The 18,983-nt window shown below is 42.3% G+C and overlaps 1 protein-coding gene across 2 annotated transcripts; it reads left to right on the top strand.

Annotated features, from left to right (window-relative positions):
- The first annotated feature begins 624 nt into the window (after positions 1–624).
- ripk3 (receptor-interacting serine-threonine kinase 3) lies at positions 625–16,125 on the top strand. Of its 2 annotated transcripts, none has more exons than XM_033997961.3 (15): positions 625–1,660; positions 3,164–3,348; positions 4,306–4,615; positions 6,299–6,441; positions 6,678–6,727; positions 7,300–7,455; positions 8,899–8,981; positions 9,494–9,581; positions 10,635–10,723; positions 11,439–11,478; positions 11,667–11,749; positions 11,971–12,010; positions 12,838–12,920; positions 14,796–14,868; positions 15,091–16,125. In XM_033997961.3, the coding sequence occupies exons 2-15, from the start codon at positions 3,191–3,193 to the stop codon at positions 15,198–15,200; spliced, it is 1,506 nt and encodes a 501-aa protein (XP_033853852.1). In that variant the 5' UTR covers positions 625–1,660; positions 3,164–3,190; the 3' UTR covers positions 15,201–16,125. The 2 variants fall into 2 exon arrangements, with proteins under 2 accessions (XP_033853852.1, XP_033853853.1); XM_033997962.3 differs by having other exon boundaries at positions 628–1,660; positions 10,635–10,693; positions 15,091–15,772.
- Positions 16,126–18,983: the final 2,858 nt, after the last annotated feature.

Genomic DNA, 18,983 nt, shown 5'->3' with positions numbered 1-18,983 from the left:
ATCTGTACCATGTTTGCACGCTGTTTTTTTTGTATCAAAATCCATTTTGGGTCGGGATAAATCCACATTGAAATAAGTGTCCCAAAGCGATTTAACCCCTGAAACACCCCCAGATACTTATTCAATTTACATTTGCGGGATACGAATAAGAAGCCAACCTTTTCTTAGGATCACATGTTCTCCGTGTTTTCGCGATTGCCTGTTTTTTTTTTTGTTTTGTATATTACGATTGCCTGTCCCTTTAACTGTGACGTTGGGGAAAACCCCAATACGTTTTGGAAATCACAGACATTACCGTATATTACCTAATACATTCCACCCTAACTTAAATTACGCTAGTCAATGTTACCGTTCATAAATACACTGTGAGATGAGTTCCTAATGCGCCCCGTTTTGGGTATCCTACACATCTACCGCAGGTAATTCAAACGGAAGAGCCGCTCCTGAACTTGTGTAGTGTCTATCAACGGTACTTTACTTTTGAGGCTGTGTGTGACACGGGACGCTGTTCCATGTTACTCGGCCTGAGCGCTGTCTTTACAAAATGCGCGTTTCTGTGTCATTCATTTTCGAGAATATTACAATAACATACATTAATAAATAATGAACTAGATAAAATAAGAGCGCGGCTTCTCTGCCCAATAATGTAACTGCGCGTTTTTTCGACCTTATACGGTATACCGCTGTATAGCTGACCCTTCCCATTCCAAAAAACTAAAATTTACAGGCAAATCAGAGCGCTGTAGTTCGAAACGTTAGACGGCGTAACTCCATTTATATTGCACTTTGCAATACATAGATGTTTTTTTAATAGCAATTATTAATATTATTCTGAAATGTGTTTTCACTGGACGCGAGTACATCTGTGCTTTTGTTTTGCCAGGTAGCGGCATTAACGTCGGTGGTACCGCCTTTTAATTTAAAATGTAATCGTTGCTTTTTAAGCCTTTTTAAGTTCCAGTTTCGATAAAAAAAAAAAAAACTGAACAAAACAAAAAAACAGTACCTGCGTGTCATTTGTATAATTATGCATTTTTTACATATGAACGTCGATGTTGTAACTTAATACACTACTCGCTATTATTATTTAAATTTAATTTTAGTAACAATTAAGGTCGTTTTTATACCAATTTCGACAAAAAAGAGGAAGTTATTGAGGTGTTCTTTTTTGTGTATTTACTTTCAATTAAGTACTGTAAGTACAACGACCCATGTACAAACATAAACAGTGTTTTGGTAACAATAACGAAATTCGTTAAAAAAAAAAAGAAGTATTTTAATAATAATAATAAAAGCAGGAAGTTGTATTTTTTCCATTGTTACAGCTCTACCAGGAAGTCGGAGTACATTTCTTGCTTTTGTTTTTTAACGTAGTTTCGTGGAAAGACGGTTTTGAGTCGGTAAATAATAACGTAGGCTTAAAAAGTTGTGAAACATTTTAAATATTTTTTTTAAAAACACATTTTATTTTAAATTTCACACGCACATTAAAGTTTAAACGGGCCTTCCAAACGAATCTGTGCTTGTGAGCAACAGCAATGTCGTGAATGAAACACGACACACTTTAAAACAAAGTGGATTTTTTTTCTCTTATTTCAAAAAAAGAAAGTATTACACTCCTTCAAAGACGTCTGGGGTTTCGCCATCCTTCGCCGCTGATGTAAGTAAATGGCTGTTTTATTTACAATTTGCAACATATTAATTTACTTGGCTACAGCAAAACTTGTCTGTCCAGTGACCAACACTTTCATTCTTTAAAGAACTACAACTCCCATCAACCCTCGTCGTTACAACCGGGGCGGAAGTATTCTGGGTGTTGTCGTTTTTTATCCTAACGGTCTGTGCTAGTCCCAATTCAAATTGGAATTGATATTTTCGAGGCGTGATAATTGTTCTGTTTGTGCAACTGCTTTCATTTGAAGCCGGTTTAATTTACTAACAAAAGTGACTTTAATTTCAGTAATTTGTTGCCACTGTGAGAAGCTCATTTTAACAGAATGCTAAATGTTAATTGCAATTTTGATCAATGGTGTGTTGGAACTGGAATGAAAAACAGGAATTGAACCCAACCCTGGCGCTATATTAGTTTCAGATTTACAGAATCGTGTTGTTGTACCACTTGCTTGATGTCTTATTTTCTTGCCTCTTTTGCAAACTACAGTATTAGTACTTGCAGCATTAGTACTAATAGGAGGCTGTGTGGTCCAGTGGTTAAAGAAAAGGGCTTGTAACCAGGAGGTCCCCGGTTCAAATCCCACCTCAGCCACTGACTCACTGTGTGACCCTGAGCAAGTCACTTAACCTCCTTGTGCTCCGTCTTTCGGGTGAGACGTAGTTGTAAGTGACTCTGCAGCTGATGCATAGTTCACACACCCTGTAAGTCGTCTTGGATAAAGACATCTGCTAAATAAACAAGTAATAAATAAACAAATAATAATTATCACTGTCTCCCCATTTGAGTGGAGCGCCACCTTTTGGTTTGATCCTTAATAAGGTCTGTGAGGATAAACACGCAACTTAGCAAAAATAATTTTAAAACAATAGAGTTATTATTCTTGCCTCCTAAACTGTATTTTGTGGAGTGGCTGAGGGCACACCACGAAGGAGGCTAGGTTTCAGGGTAGACTTGGGGTTTGATACAGCAGCCTTATACTAGGTCTCCCGGTGATCTCCTGCAACCAGGTTTCAATCCGCTGTTCCTGAAAGTGGCTTTGTGTTCAAATCAGCTTTAGAAGTGTCAAAACTACTCCAGGCCCCAAATCGTGACTGTCCAGATGAAGCAGGGACAACAACAACAGTTTCAAGTCAATTTTCTTCTCTCATCTTGGCTCCAGCAACATTACCACTGTACCACTGTTTATAATGTTGTTGAAGCTGACACCCTGGGATCCTTCAAGAAGCTGCTTGATGAGATTCTGGGATCAATAAGCTACTAACAACCAAACGAGCAAGATGGGCTGAATGGCCTCCTCTCGTTTGGAAACTTTCTTATGTTCTTATGTTCTTACGTTCTTAAGGTATGGTAAAGCATATTAAAAGACATGGCAAACTGTGTAGTCTGAACATGGGGAAAGCATGGAGAAGGGTTTTTGAAGCAGTTTCAGTGTTCTCACTGCCCCCAATTGAAGGAGTGTTTCCCCTGTGTTGTGTTTGTGTCGTGCAGCTCTCTGTGTGAAGAGGAGGCTGTACAATGACTGAAGAAAAGTGCATCAGACAGGACCTGATCGATGCAGGCAGCCTGGTAGACAGGGTCCAGATTGGATCAGGAGGATTCGGGATCATCTATAAAGCCCGTCACAAAGACTGGGCCATTCCTGTGGCTGTCAAAGAGCTGTATGGACCGAGCAGGTAATTCAGTGATTTTGTCAACTGTGAACGAAACTTGCATTGTGAAACACTGGTAGGTACATATGATCACATTTAAATCACCAGCCCTCAGATTTGTTACGAAGAAGATCCTTAACAAGTTTCATCACAATCGGACAAGCGCTTCTCTAGATAAGTAAAAATGTCAGTGTGTGTATTTTCATTTTAAAACCGACCTACTGGTCCTACACTCGGTTGAATGACCATGAATTATATTATACATATGTACAGAATAGACTAGAATAAGAATTGCCAGCTTCATGACAACCTGATGAGCCGTTATACAGATATATGCAAACATGCAAGTGTGACATACAGATGGACGGAGTTGAAAAGTGGTTCTCTATGGAAAAATGTGTGACATGCGTACGTACGACCACAGGGGGGTTTCATCACCAGAGTGGGATGGTAAAGCATAGGGAAGCATTGTAAAGCACAGAGAGGTCTGGTAAAGCATAGGGAAGCATTGTAAAGCACAGAGAGGTCTGGTAAAGCATAGGGAAGCATTGTAAAGCACAGAGAGGTGTGGTAAAGCATAGGGAAGCATTGTAAAGCACAGAGAGGTCTGGTAAAGCATAGGGAAGCATTGTAAAGCACAGAGAGGTCTGGTAAAGCATAGGGAAGCATTGTAAAGCACAGAGAGGTCTGGTAAAGCATAGGGAAGCATTGTAAAGCACAGAGAGGTCTGGTAAAGCATAGGGAAGCATTGTAAAGCACAGAGAGGTATGGTAAAACATAGGGAAGCATTATAAAGTACAGAGAGGTCTGGTAAAGCATAGGCAGGCATTGTAAAGCACAGAGAGGTGTGGTAAAGCATAGGCAGGCATTGTAAAGCACATGCCCATGCACATTTCCTAAGGCAAAGTTTTAATATTTAAAGCCTTCATTGAAGCAGCATCAGCTCCCCCTGTTTAAACTTGGCTCCTGTTTCTGTTCCAGCAACGACGTGCTGAGTGAAGCCAGGCTGATGTGTGAAGGCAGCTGCCAGTTTGTGCTGCGCTTGCTGGGGGTGTGCCAGTCCCCCGTGCCCCAGGGATCCTGGAGGCTGGGACTCGTCATGCAGTTCATGGAGAACGGGTCCCTGGAGGCCCTGCTGGAGAGACTCAGCCACCTGCCCTGGCCCCTCACTTTCAGACTTGCCCACCAGGTGGCGCTGGGGATGAACTTCCTGCATCTGCGCAGCCCTGTTCTCCTCCACCTGGACCTGAAACCCAGTAACGTGCTCCTGGATGACAGCTTCAACGCTCAGGTAGGATTGTAGTGCACAGCCGCGTGGGGTGCAGGGGGAGGCATACAGTATAGGATTGCACTGCAATATGAGAGCTAGCACTGGGACTTCAGACAGGCTCCAGTCTCATTGCACTTCATCCAGAATGATTTCTAACTGCACACTTGTAACCAAAACGCTCAGTGAAAAAAGAACACAGATCAACGAGCAGTAGAACAGCTAATACCAGGCAGCCTTTTTTGAACAACATGCAGCACTGCTCGTGAAAATGATTCCCACTTAATACCTCACACTATTCTACGTCTCTCTCTTGTATCACCCTTTCTAATTCTCACTTCTTTCTTTTCCATTCTTACAACGTGATTAACTAGCCACTCCCACCTCTGCAAGATTAACGTCCCATTCGTGGATAACGAGCACACGCCCACTCCGCTTAACACTAGAACCGCCAGATTTTTTACCTAGAACCGCCATGTGGGTCACTTTGACCCGTACATTTTTTAAACTGCTTTGTTATGAAAATAAAAAAATAAAATATAAAACCAAAATCATTGTTTCTAATACTACATAAAAATAAAATATAACACTACTTTTGGTATGACTGCTGCATTGTACTCTATGGAGGAGCGTACGCGTCTGCCAGCTGACTGTGCCTGCATCCAGGAGCTGTGTTGTAAACACAGACGCAGTTCCATTGAACACTATTGTGTAAACACGTGTAAACTGGTACATACAAACCTGTAAAACCAAAATGTTTTTTTTTGTTCTAATAGTAATATAAAAAAAATAATATATAACATACATTTCTTATTAAGCACATAAGTTGTTATCCTACCTGTCATTTCAGTTTGATGTATGCATCTGAGTGCAGCTTGCCGTATTCCAATCAAAATGACTACTTTCAAGATTCAATAATTCCTTGTGATATATTCCCAGTTGCATTTGTGCAACAAAACGAAGGATTGTTGTATCCCAAGTATATTGAAAAATAAGCATCTAGGGTTTCACTGAGCTTGCATCTTGACAAATCCACAATCATAGCAATCTCTGTCTCGTAGTCAGTCTACAAACAAAGAAAGGCTTGAAATAAAAAAAAAAAACATGTGTGCTAGGAGGAGGAGGCGTGTCTTGTGTGCTGCATTTACCATGATAATAGAATATCTTACGTTGTATTAAAAAAAGTATGTATTGTAATGCATGGGTCACATTGACCCATGTGGCGGTTCTAGGTAGAACTGTTCATAACTTTATAATTTTTGCGATTCTGGCTATCAAACGCTGTCAGGATATTTAATTCATATATTTAGGAAAAGTCAAAAACGGACACACACATACGATTTACAACGGAAGAGTCTGGAGAACCGCTTATCCCATTGCCATGAAGCCTGGTGTTTACACTAACATAAGATGATGAGAATATCATATTCTGGGGTTATGGGGGGTGTCTGTCTGTCTGTCTGTCCGTGCATCTTTTCATCTGTATGTCATACATTTCTGCAGATGTCTGGAGAGCTGCTTATCAAATTGCCTTTTAACGTGTCACTGCTAATTTTTCTTCTGTTCTACGCTGTGCTGTTGATATACGTCAAGGTCTTTGACTTTATCACACTGTTAGCTCTGGTTTTGAATTCACAGGCGAGGCAATGGGGGATGGATGTTGCTGATGTACTTCCTTGTGATTGTAACTGTTCCAATGTTGTCTAGCTGACAGATTTTGGCCTGGCCAAGCTGATGAGTTCCGTGTCTTCAGTTTCGAGAGAGAGTCAAGGTGGGACCATAAGCTACATGCCCCCCGAAGCTATAGAAGATGTGAACTACAAACCCACACCCGCATATGATGTGTTCAGGTAAGTGTAGTGTTGAACTGTTTCATTTACTTTTGTATTTCTGATGTTTGAGAGGTGATTCTGTAGTTTATATAATGCTGCTAACACTTTATTTTGTTATATTTTTGGTAAAATATACCCTAAACAAGGTTGCTAATTATTTGACAGAATATTTAGATAGAGAACTTTTCAAATCTACTGAAAACGAATGCCAGTTTTTCTTTTTGGTTTACAATTTCTGCTCCCATTATTTTCAGCTTCGGCATTCTGCTCTGGTCCCTAATCACTGGAGAAAAACCCTACTCTCGTAAGTGTTCAGCCTTGTAACATTCCCATTACTATTTCATGCTGTTTGCAATCATTTGGTGCTTCTGGGTCCCGTTGTTCCAATATTGAGTTTCTCTAAGCCTGCCTTTACCCGGCTTGGAGCTGCTCTGAGCTTGTCGGGAGAATTCTAAGCGCCTGGCCTTCTGCATTCCATTCATGTGGCAGTGTGACCTCTCAACTCTGCCAGCCCCGCCTTCTTTGTACACTGGCAGTCAAAATGATGGCGTCACCATCCTTCAAACTAAATATCTTGCTATCCCTGAATAGATAGTAAATACATGGAAAATAATTACAAATCCACCCCATTGATGCAGTGGTACCCTGAATTATAATCAATTTACTCCCAATGCAGAATGACTGTGTGGGACAATTGTTCTTCCTTTTACCCCCAAAGTGTGTGTCTGCGATGCAATGGTGACTGCCAAGACTGGTACAAAACTGCAGAAACAGTCTCATTGATTTTAAAGGAGGAAGGGTGCTTCAGATTCTCCAGACAAGCTCAAGCAGATTTAGAAACATTTTGAGTACCAGCCCTCTTTCTTTGATTTGCAGATGCGAAATCCAGTTTGATCAAGTGGCATATCCCTCGAGGACAGAGGCCGGATATTTCTCACATCGACTCGACTGCAGTAGAGAAGCTGGGAGACATGATGAAGCTGATGCAGAGCTGCTGGGACAGAGACCAGAACAACCGACCCCTGTTCAGCGGTGAGCAGTTTTCAAAGAGCTCTACACTTAAGTAGCGGAGTTCAGAAAAATACAGCATTGCACGTCCCCACGTGTTGCTACAACTGTTTAAATAACGTACCTGTAATCTTTCTTTTCATTGTTCCTGACAACTTTTTACACTAAGAACTTTAAAGTCTGTTTCAAAGCTCTTTTAAAAATGTCCGCTCTAGTGCATTGGGGTTTGAGATCTGTCCTCTAAACCACTACAGGAAGAGCGATTTAAAAAAAACAAGCGCTCTGGCTTTTCTTTTCCTCACAACATCATGGATCATTATTGCTGTGTGACAATGTGGGCAATAGTCCTGACACTATCAGTGCACTAGAGCAGACATTTGGAAAAGAGCTTTGAAACAGACTTTGAAGTTATAAGTGTAAAAAGTTGTCAGGATGCTAACAATGAAAATAAAAATTACAGGTTTGTTATTTAAACAGTTGTAGCAACACGTGGAGACGTGGAACTCTAGATTTTTTTGGAACCCCGCTACTTAATCTTTAAGGCCGCTACACACCAGAAGCGATGTGATTTTATTGGGTGACGCTTTTGTCACTTACAATAGGACCTTGTTTTTACGTCTCATCCGAAGGACGGAGCACAAGGAGGTCACGTGACGTGCTCAGGGTCACACACAGTGAGTCAGTGGCTGAGTCGGGATTTTAAGCTGTTCTCTGATTGGTCAATTCCCTAATGATGTCACCAGCGCATTTAAACCACAACAGGATCCACATAAACAGATTAAGCGCATTAAATTATAATGATTTAATGCTATGATGTAATGTTTCTAAGTGGTTCGGTAGCCGTAGCCCTAACCCTACCTCTCTTTGTATGACAGACTCTTGACACAGCAAAGAGTGCATGAGAAATACACTAGAGGGAGCCACCGGACACTTAGGAACACACAAAATAATTCCATAACTAGCTCTGTTGTGCACTTTTTTTAATAAGTAGTCCCAGATACCATGTTTTAAAATGAAAATATGTGTGTGCTATAACAGGACAACACAGCGAAGTGCAGAGTGGGTCATATAATTATTTTGTTGGCTGTGTAGTGTTGTGCCACTATTGGATACATTTTTGTTTGGCTGGCAGTGCACTAGCTATCCACTAGAGGGCACTATATCTATGGCAGACAGCTTGAACTGAAGAGCAGCTCCTGAACTGTGAAGGGGTAGTCACACTTACTGCAGAACCACTTCTCTGATTGTCATGAAATTTGGGATTAACAGTATTAAGTTTGTGAGTATTAGATTCTGGGGATGTAGGGAGATTTTTGCATACATATGTGGAGAATCGCTTATTGTGATTAAACATTTCACTGTCCTTATTCTGTACTATACGCCATGGCCACCGTTTTCACCACACTGGCAGCTCTGATTCTGAATGTACAGCTGTGGGGATGAAAGTATTTCCATTGTTTCTTACAGATTGTATTCTAATCACCGAGAAAGTCTATGAACATTACAGACCTGGGATCCTAGATGCCATTCACAGAGTCCAAGACATTCTGGTAAAGTTTATTTTCATTTGGGGGGGGCGGGGGGGGGCGGGGGGTGTGGGGGCTAGCAGACCGCAGCATTAACAACAAACTGTACAATGCATCTGTAATACATATATTGCACAGTACAGATGGGTCTGGATACATGATCACGCTGTCTGTCTACTGTGGCACTATAGTACTGGACTGGACTGCAGTGGATTACCAACTGTGTGAATTGGTTCACACCATCAATTCATTGGGATCTCATTCTACCAATGGCACCCTCATCCCATTGTAGCTGCCCTATACTACCATCTCTCATTAGAATAATACAGAACCATTGCATTGCCATTGTAGCTCCACTGTCTGTCTGCATTGCCATTGAAGATCATTTAGGGTATAGTTAGCACACTGTGGTCCCATTCTACCAGCCTCATCCCATTGCAGCTGCACTATACTTGAGCTACCATTACTGTCAGTCCTTCTGCATTGCTATTGAAGATCCAGTGTTATATTTCTGAAGTTTTTCTTTGTGTCTTCAGAGCAAAATGCCCACAAGGGAAAGCATGGACAGTTTGAGCAAGGAGATCAGCAACTTAAGGGTTAAATCTGATCAGCAGTCACCAGCAGGTAAAGATGAACTTGCTATGGACCATCTTTAGCTCACAAGTTATTGCGGGTCAAATGCACTAACGTGGATTCAATAAAACTTGGTTTAGTGTTAGTCTGGGATTAGATGATCTGGGGTTATTTTTAATCAGTTGCATTGCACCACAAAAAAATTAAACCTGGACTAGCAGATCTTGGATTAAGAAGGTGATCCTAGATTTCTGATTAGCAATCGGTCATTTTTTGTATACAAGGTATTTAGCAAATGTAAACAAAAAAGCAAAAGAAAACATTCTGTTTTACTCCTTATATACGATCTCTCTGTTCAGATGATGTTTTAAATTATCAAAAAGCGACAATTTAGTCTCCACATGCAGCCTGAGGCTTCCCTACAACCCTTAACCTAATCTCCAGTTCTGCCAGCATTAATTCTGAATATCAGTTAACTGTAAGAGTAGCTTTGTTTTACTTTTACGTCAACGTTCAAATATCTCTTTTAGCGCGAAAGTGTTTATTGGCTACCTAAAGTGGCAAATTATTTTATTGTCCTTGATTACGTTGTTTTAGGCAATACATTTATTGGAGACGATGCATTTGGAATGAGCATTCATTTAAGGTCACCTGTCAGATCCAGGATACTATTTGTTGGTGTTTTAAAAAATGATATATAAACACGACGCACGACTTTCGTCTGTCTCTGATTTTTCTTTGTGGAACTCTTTCCTGTCACTCAATCCATCTGATGTATGCTGCCATTGTGTCCAAGTTTAAACCACCTCCAAAGGAAGGTTTAAATGTAATCCACCTTTCACATGTAAACCTGGATTCAAATTAGTGGTGCAATGTGATTTATATTTTAATCTTTTATGTTTAAGAAATGTTCAACCTTGGATTTAAACAAGGATTACATATAAGACCTAGCTGGATATAATCTGGGTTAGTGGTTAATCCACGTTGGTGAATTCAACCCCGAGGTATCAAATCTGATGTTAAATGGAGGCACCTATCAGTTTTTTCCCTTATATCTAGAGTAACTGCGTTACTAACAGACTCCTTTTGAAATGTGCTTTGAAGGTGTGCCTCTGGATAAACACATCCCGGTGCACCAAGCAACAGGACCAGGTCCACAGCAGGCAAGAAAACACATTCAAGATACTTCAACGGTTTGCACAGAACAGCCTTAGAGTCATTTAAATTTGCTATTTATAAATTGCATTTCTTTATGGTGTTTGCAATATTTCAGAGTACATTGAGCTGCTCTGAGCTTCTCTGGAGAATCCTAAATGCTGGGCTCTGAACAGCTTTATATAGGCAGAGTTGAGAGGTCACACTGTCACATGATTTGAATGGAATGAGGAAGGCTGTTGGTGCCCGGCACGTAGGATTCTCAGGACAAGCTCCAAACCAGGTAAAGGCAGATCATTTAGATAACCTCAATACTGGAGAACCCAGAACTATAAACACCATTTAGACAGTCGGCTAGATCAGCCAAAGTGTCTTTATAGAAGCAAGAGCCAGCACCATCTAGTGATCTGCCGCTGTGGAGCAGGTTTTGTTTTGCTGGCAGTACACTGCCTGTGCACTAGATGGCGCTTGCTAATATAAAGACTTTGGCTGATCTACCCTACATGAGTGTCGGAAGCAAACATCCTAAAAATGTTAGGAGACTAAAAGAAAAAAAAAGTTTGAAAATTAGAAATCCATTAATTTACTGAAAAAGCTGACAGACAAACAGTACTGATTTCTACCAAGCAAGTCAGTCACTTTCTACGCAGTAAAAAGGAACTAGTTTCAATTCAACAGAAAGCTGTTTAAACTCTGAAATGCCACATTCTTTCGATACGGAAATAAATGTTTTAAATCTCTTTTTTCCACCAGGAAACTTCAGGGTCAGTACGAAGCAAAAATATAAAGCCAGGTAAATAAACAACTTTTAATATTTCATTGTAGAAGTGTATAGAACAGCACTGAGTAGATAATGAACCAGCCCCCTTCTCAAAGTGTACTGCTGTGGTATCCCCCCTGGTAAAAGCACAGCACAGTGTAGTAAAGCACAGAGAAGATAATGAACCAGCTCCTTTTAAAAATGTACTTTTTGTGTTTAAGAACATCATCCTCCTCCACCAATGAGAATGCATTCTGCTGAATCCAGAACCCAGACAACCAATCAACAGTATGCTTATTGCCAGGTAACGTTTAGTACTAGAAAATCCAAATGTGTTGATTTGTACATGTCTTTACACAGTATTATTAACAGTGATTGCAAACTTGCTAAAGCTGTAAGGAGTCGAACAGAAAAGCTAAAATGTCTCTCAAATGAGAAATGTTTCAATTCAACAGAAAACTGAAACACCACCTTTATTCGATACCAAAATAAATGTTTCAAATCTTGTTGTTTTTCTTTCACTAGGAAACTTCAGAGTCAGTTCGAAGCAAAAATATAAAGCCAGGTAAATAAACAACTTTTAATATTTCATTTTAAGTGTAAAGAAAAGCACATAGAAGATAATGAACCAGCCCCTTCTCAAAAACTTCACACCTCTTCTTACAAGGTGTAAACCATTGTAGAAGCGAGTAATTAAGAGCTGTATAAAAGCAGACACCTGCAGAGACCTGTCATTGGCTTCAGGATGGCTGCTATGGTACACTTCCTGATGCAGCGACACTTGGCTCTTGTTGGGGAGAGGCAGGAACACGTTCTGAGAAGAAGGGCAAGACGAAGAAGACCCTGCATATTCAATCCCAGGGTCACTTTGTTTGGGTTTCTGGAGGATACAGTGCTAAAATGTAATCATCTCACACCGCAGGTCACCTTAGACTTAACAGCTGAACTGAGGGGTGAGCTAGACCCCAACGTCAGTCTAGACCCCGCTATCCCTGCACATGTGAAAGTGCTGTGTTCTCTGCACTACTTAGCCTCTGGTTCTTTTCAGACCACAGTTGGAATGTCTGGAGGGATCGCCCAAGTGTCAGACCAATGAGCTCATTGAGACTCTCATTATCATAATTCCAGATCATTATATGTGCGTGTTGAGTAATTTGCATTGCTCTTAAGCTTACATAGGGCGCAGTGCAAAATAATTGCCTGGCCACAATGCAATTTAAATTTTGAAACCGCAATTTGAAGCTGTGATTACATCTACCCCAGTGAACCAGCCCCCTTCTCAAAGTGTACTGCTGTGGTATCCCCCCTGGTAAAAGCACAGCACAGTGTAGTAAAGCACAGAGCAGATAATGAACCAGCTCCTTCTAAAAATGTACTTTTTGTGTTTTTAAGAACATCATCCTCCTCCACCAATGAGAATGCATTCTGCTGAAGCCAGAACCCAGACAACCAATCAACAGTATGCTTTTTACCAGGTAACTAACAGTGTGAATTTAGATATCTGATTCATATATCTGAAGTGTGTTTTCCATCCATTTATCGGGCGAGTTTATAAGTTACTCGGTAAAATTGCTACAAAAATAGTAGCGACATAAGGGCGAAAAAATAGTTTTCCATCCACTGCAAATTCTAGCCAGTCAAAGGGAATTCCCTGTGATGTTTCGTGATGTCATCGCCTAATTTACATGTGTCGCTACGTTTTCAGGTTATTCGCAAGAAATATACTCGCTAGATAATTTTCCATAGATTTTTTTTAATCAGTGAACCTTGGCCCTGTTCCACATATGCAGTTCACAAAACCAAAAAAACTGAACCTGCAGCGAGTGTCAAAAATGATGTAAATTAGTGTTGCATGCGTAAAGGGTACTTACAAAGGTAAAGGTATAAAACCTGCAGCATTGTTTTCACATATTTTCCCACTAGTTTAAAGGTTGCTTATTTTATTTCTGCTTCCAAAGTCTTCCAGTTTTGTGTAGCAGTGTCGGCTACTCGGATGCATACTACTAAACTGCAGGAAGAAAAAAAAAACAGTATTATAAAGCCATTTAAAAAAGTATGTGTGTGTGAGAGAGAATGGATGCTCTTAAGAAAAAAGACAATTAAACATTCAGTGGAGCGTGGAGACTTGAGAAAATAATGCTGACAGTTCTCTCATTTACAAATTGCAGTCGGAGGGGGGGTTACTGAGTAATTTATTTTAAATTAATATCTGTGGATAGTAATTTAAAATAATATCTGTGGGCAGCAGTGTGGAGTAGTGGTTAGGGCTCCTGACTCTTGACCGGAGGGTCGTGGGTTCAATCCCAGGTGGGGGACACTGCTGCTGTACCCTTGAGCAAAGTACTTTACCTAGATTGCTCCAGTAAAAACCCAACTGTATAAATGGGGAATTGTATGTAAAAATAATGTGTTATCTTGTAACAATTGTAAGTCGCCCTGGATAAGGGCGTCTGCTAAGAAATAAATAATAATAATTAAAAGGTGACGCATTCAATAAGATTTGCTTGTCAGGCAAATCAGTGCGTTTTTGGCAGTGACACGATATAAAAAAAAAAAAAAAATTACTAATACTTCTGAATGGTTTATATTTGTGGAAACCCCCGATACAGTCCGTATATGAATAGTATTTATCACATGAATTGAATTAACATATAATATGATTCAGAAGGATTCCCCAATAACCTCGAGGGAGCGAGCTTGTCATGTGAACTAAAACTTCTTAAAAGTTGACTTGAATCTTTTCCCTTAGCGTTTGTCGCATATATTCTCTTACTCGCCTAAGTTTTACCGAGCTTAAAAGTTGGATGGAAAAAGGCATTGACAGGTGAAAACATGTTTTTTTCAATGTTTTTATTATTGCAAAGAAACCAATTGTTCTAATATATAACAATAAAACAGAACAAGAGGTACAGAACAAAAAGGATATATATATATATATATATATATATATAATATATATATATATATATATATATATATATATATATATATATATAATGTTAGGTTTAAATTATAACAAAGATCTGGTGTAAGTAATTTGGGGATTTAAAGAACAATCCAGAGTATTCTTAAAGTTGTCTAGGTCTTGTTTGAAAAGCCTGAAAGAAGGGTTTTTGTTTGTAAATTTTGATTTATGAATATGAAACTTTCCCAATAACATAATACTGTTAACAAAACTGGACAGGTGAAAACAAGCATATTGCTGTAAGAAAGGATGTTATGTTCCCTGTTGACCACAAGAGGGAGCTTTATAATTCCACGATAAATTCAGCAGTATTGAGTGTTTAACAGTTCAGGAACAGCAATCTGTACTGAATTCTGTGTGTGATACTGGTCACTTTGTCTTCTAGAATCCCTTTTCACCGCCTGCCTTCAAACCTCAGGATTGGTATATGGGACAACCTTTGAGCCAATCACAGCCAGGTAGGACCTTTTTTAAGGTTAGAAACTAAGTTAAGTAAGTAGACAAACGTTTCTAATTGTGACTTCATTTAGTTTTGAAAGAAGTTACAGCAAGCATGTATTTTAGACGTTCAATGAAATAGAGTAGAATTGAAAACAATGTGTGACTTCTGAATCGCCCTGTATAGCAGATGGGATACAGATCTAAGCCTGTTCTTTCTCTCTGTGTCTCTCTCAATGTAGTTATCCACTTCACAGCCTCAAATGTGTCTGGACTTCAGGTTGGACATAACAACGTGATGCACATAACAAAAACCACAGACAAGAAGCAGAAGACAAAGAAAGCAAAGTGACACGAATAGAAACGATCCAAGCGTTCTACACCATGGCACAAAGGATCTTCAGTGAAACTTTATATTATAACACATTTATTTTCGAAAAAAAAAATAAGGTATATAAATGCTGGACATTGACAATCTTTTTTTTAAATCACTTGATCATTCATCCTTGACTGAAGCACATGCTCTTAATCACCTAATTAGTGAGACAGTTGATTGGACGCTGGGTATGGAGTGATTTCAGCTGTTGCATTGCATGCTTGAATAAAAGCAATAAAGAAAATCACAGAAAAAAAACAACAATATGCCACGTCTGTCAAGAGAGCAGTGCCTTCGTGCGATCGGCATGTTGGAGGCTGGACGAGGGCAGCGTGCTGTGGCTCGCCGTCTTGGGTGCTCACAGCCAGCGATTTCAAACCTGGCGAGACGGTATAACCACACACACTCTGTCAATGACAGCGCCACCAACTGGGAGACCAAGAGTCACAACACCTGCCCCAGATCCACAGATCATTCAGCAACATCTTCGTGATGTCAATTGTTAATCAGCACAATAAACAGTCACTGCACCTGCTCTAAAACAGAGTGTGTCATTTTTCAATCACATCTAGTGAATTTTATCCAAATATAAGTGATATGTTTCTTTTGATGCTCGGTATATTTTAGGATGTGACATCAATAAGAAAATGACTAGATTTTGAATTGATTTTTTTGCAGCTGTTACCCTGAGCAAGTCACTTAACCTCCTTGTGCTCCGTCTTTCGGGTGAGACGTATTTGTAAGTGACTCTGCAGCTGATGCATAGCTCACACACCCTAGACTCTGTAAGTTGCCTTGGATAAAGGTGTCTGCTAAATAAACAACTAATAATAGGGCTTGGAAACACAAATTCTTTAGAAATGAAGCCCTGCTTAGGGGCCAAAGGTAGCACAAGTATAGGACAGCTACAATGGGGCTCTAGAAGAAGCTCTCTACTAGTCAGGTCTGTACCCTCCACCCTACTGCTCCCACTGTGCCTTTTGTCCTGCTATGACTGTCTCTCACATCCCTGTTCTGTCCTCCCGTCCTCGTCCTCTGCCCTCCCTCCGCTACTGCTCCTCTAACCCCTCTAACCTCATTTCTCTGCCTCTCCCCCCCTCCCGCACACTCTCTGGTGCACTCTGGAACTGTCACTCTTCTGCTAACAAAGCTGATTTCATCTCTGCCTTTGCCTCCCACCTCTCGCTCGATTTCCTTGCTCTCACTGAAACCTGGCTGTCCCCTGATAACACTGTTACTCCTGCTGCCCTGTCCTCTCTCTACGTCCTGTCCCATACCCCGCGTCTCACTGGACGGGGAGGTGGGACGGGTCTTCTCCTCTCTCCCTCCTTACTCTTTTCTGTCCCCTCCGATCTCATCTCACTCTCTGTCAGTACCTTTGAATTTCATGCAGTCCAACTAACCTCTCCCTGTCAACTCCTGCTCATTGTTCTGTACCGCCCCCCTGGGCCTCTCACTCACTTTCTGGATGAACTCGACTATCTACTCTCCTCCCTCCCCTCCCTGTCTACCCCGACTGTCCTGTTGGGTGACTTCAACATCCATCTCTCCAACCCCAGCCACTCTGCTGGATTCCTCCCTCTCCTGCACTCCTTCGACTTCTGTCTCTCTCCGTCCCCTCCTACCCACAAAGCTGGCCGTCAACTGGACCTCACCTTCTCCAGGGCCTGCTGCCCCTCCACCCTCTCTGTCACCCCCCTGGACCTCTCTGATCACTATTTCATCTCTTTTTCTCTGTCTCTCCCCCCTCTCCCTGCTCCTCCCACCCCCACTGTCACCTCTCGCCGTAACCTCCGCTCTCTCTCCCCCTCTGTCCGTGCCTCCACTGCTCTCTCTCACCTCCCTCCTATCGACTCCTTTTCACAACTCTCCGTAGACTCTGCTACCTCCACCCTCTTCTCCTCACTCACCTCCTCCCTCGACTCCCTCTGTCCCCTCACCTCCCGTCCTGCTCGCCCCTCCCCTCCCCATCCCTGGCTCTCCTCTGCGCTCCGCTCGGCAAGAATCGCACTGCGATCTGCTGAAAAGAAATGGAAGAGAACCAAACTCCCTGCTGCCCTAGACCTTTACCACACTCTCCTCTCCTCCTTCTCCTCTACTCTCTCCTCTGCTAAATGTGCTTATTTCCAATCTGTAATCCAAGCCTCCACTAACAACCCACTTAACTATTCTCTACCTTCTCCTCCCTCCTTAACCCTCCCCCCCTCCTCCTCCCTCCTCTATCTCCCCTGATGACTTTGCCTCCTTCTTCTCTTCTAAAATTTCAGATATCCGCAAACTCTTTAACACCTCTCCCTCCCCCGCACCCCCTCCTGCTCCAACCCCTACACCCACTACATCCCCTACTAACTCGACCTCCTTCTCCACCTTCTTGCCCCTCTCAGACTCTGACCTCTCCTCCCTGCTCCAGGGTCACAAACCCACCACGTATGCCTTGGACCCCCTCCCCACTCACCTCTTTCAAGCTGCTGCTCCTGCTCTACTCCCCTTCATCTCCTCCCTCCTCAACACCTCTCTACTTTCTGGTATCTTCCCCTCTGCCTTCAAAAAAGCCTCGATCACTCCCCTCCTCAAAAAACCTACCCTCGACCCCACCTCCCTCCAGAGCTACCGTCCTGTCTCCCTCCTACCCTTCCTCTCCAAAACCCTCGAGCGGACTGTACACCGCCAGCTCTCTGCTTTCCTGTCCAACCACTCTCTGCTTGACCCTCTCCAATCTGGCTTCCGCTCTGCTCACTCTACTGAAACCGCCCTCCTGTCTGTCACCAACTCACTTAAATGTGCCCGAGCTGCCTCTCTCTCCTCTGTCCTAATTCTCCTCGACCTCTCTGCTGCCTTTGACACTGTTGATCACTCTATTCTACTATCATCTCTTGCTGACCTGGGGATCTCTGGCACTGCTCTGGTCTGGTTCTCCTCCTACCTCTCCAACCGCACTTACCAGGTAACCTGGCGTGGAGCAACCTCCACACCTCACCCTCTCTTAACTGGAGTCCCCCAAGGGTCAGTCTTGGGTCCTCTCCTGTTCTCTCTCTACACCCGCTCCCTGGGCCCCCTCATCGCATCCTATGGTTTCTCATACCATTTCTATGCTGATGATGCTCAGATTTTCCTCTCCTTCCCCACCTCTGACTCCACCATCTCCTCCCGTATCTCTACCTGTCTGTCTGCTATTTCCTCCTGGATGCACTCGCATCACCTCAAACTCAACCTCTCTAAATCTGACCTCCTTTTCTTTCCCTCCTCCTCCCCCTCCTCTGATCTCTCCATCTCTGTTCCTCTGGAATCTACCACACTCTCTCCCTCTTCCTCAGCTAAGAACCTTGGAGTCACCCTGGACCCCTGCCTCTCTTATTCCCAGCACATCTCCACTCTGGCACGCACTTGCCGATTCTTCCTGAGCAACATCCGAAGAATCCGACCCTTCCTCACCAACTATGCTACCCAGCTCCTGGTCCAGGCCCTGGTACTCTCCCGCCTAGACTACTGCAACTCCCTCCTGGCTGGCCTCCCTGCGTCCGCCACCCGTCCGCTCCAGCTCATCCAGAACTCTGCTGCCCGCCTAGTGTTCTCTCTGCCTCGCTTCGCCCACGCTACTCCACTACTCCGCTCGCTCCACTGGCTCCCGATCACCGCTCGCATCCAGTTCAAGACTCTTGTACTAGCCTACAGATGCCTTGACCAGTCTGCACCCAGCTACCTCCAGACCCTCATCTCTCCCTACACCCCCACTCGACCTCTCCGCTCCGCCTGCACTAG

Source organism: Acipenser ruthenus, chromosome 44 (genome assembly GCF_902713425.1).
Source record: "Acipenser ruthenus chromosome 44, fAciRut3.2 maternal haplotype, whole genome shotgun sequence".
Classification (NCBI taxonomy): Eukaryota; Metazoa; Chordata; class Actinopteri; order Acipenseriformes; family Acipenseridae; genus Acipenser; species Acipenser ruthenus.
Note: the sequence above shows the minus strand (reverse complement) of the source record. Positions and strands in the feature narration are given on the sequence as shown.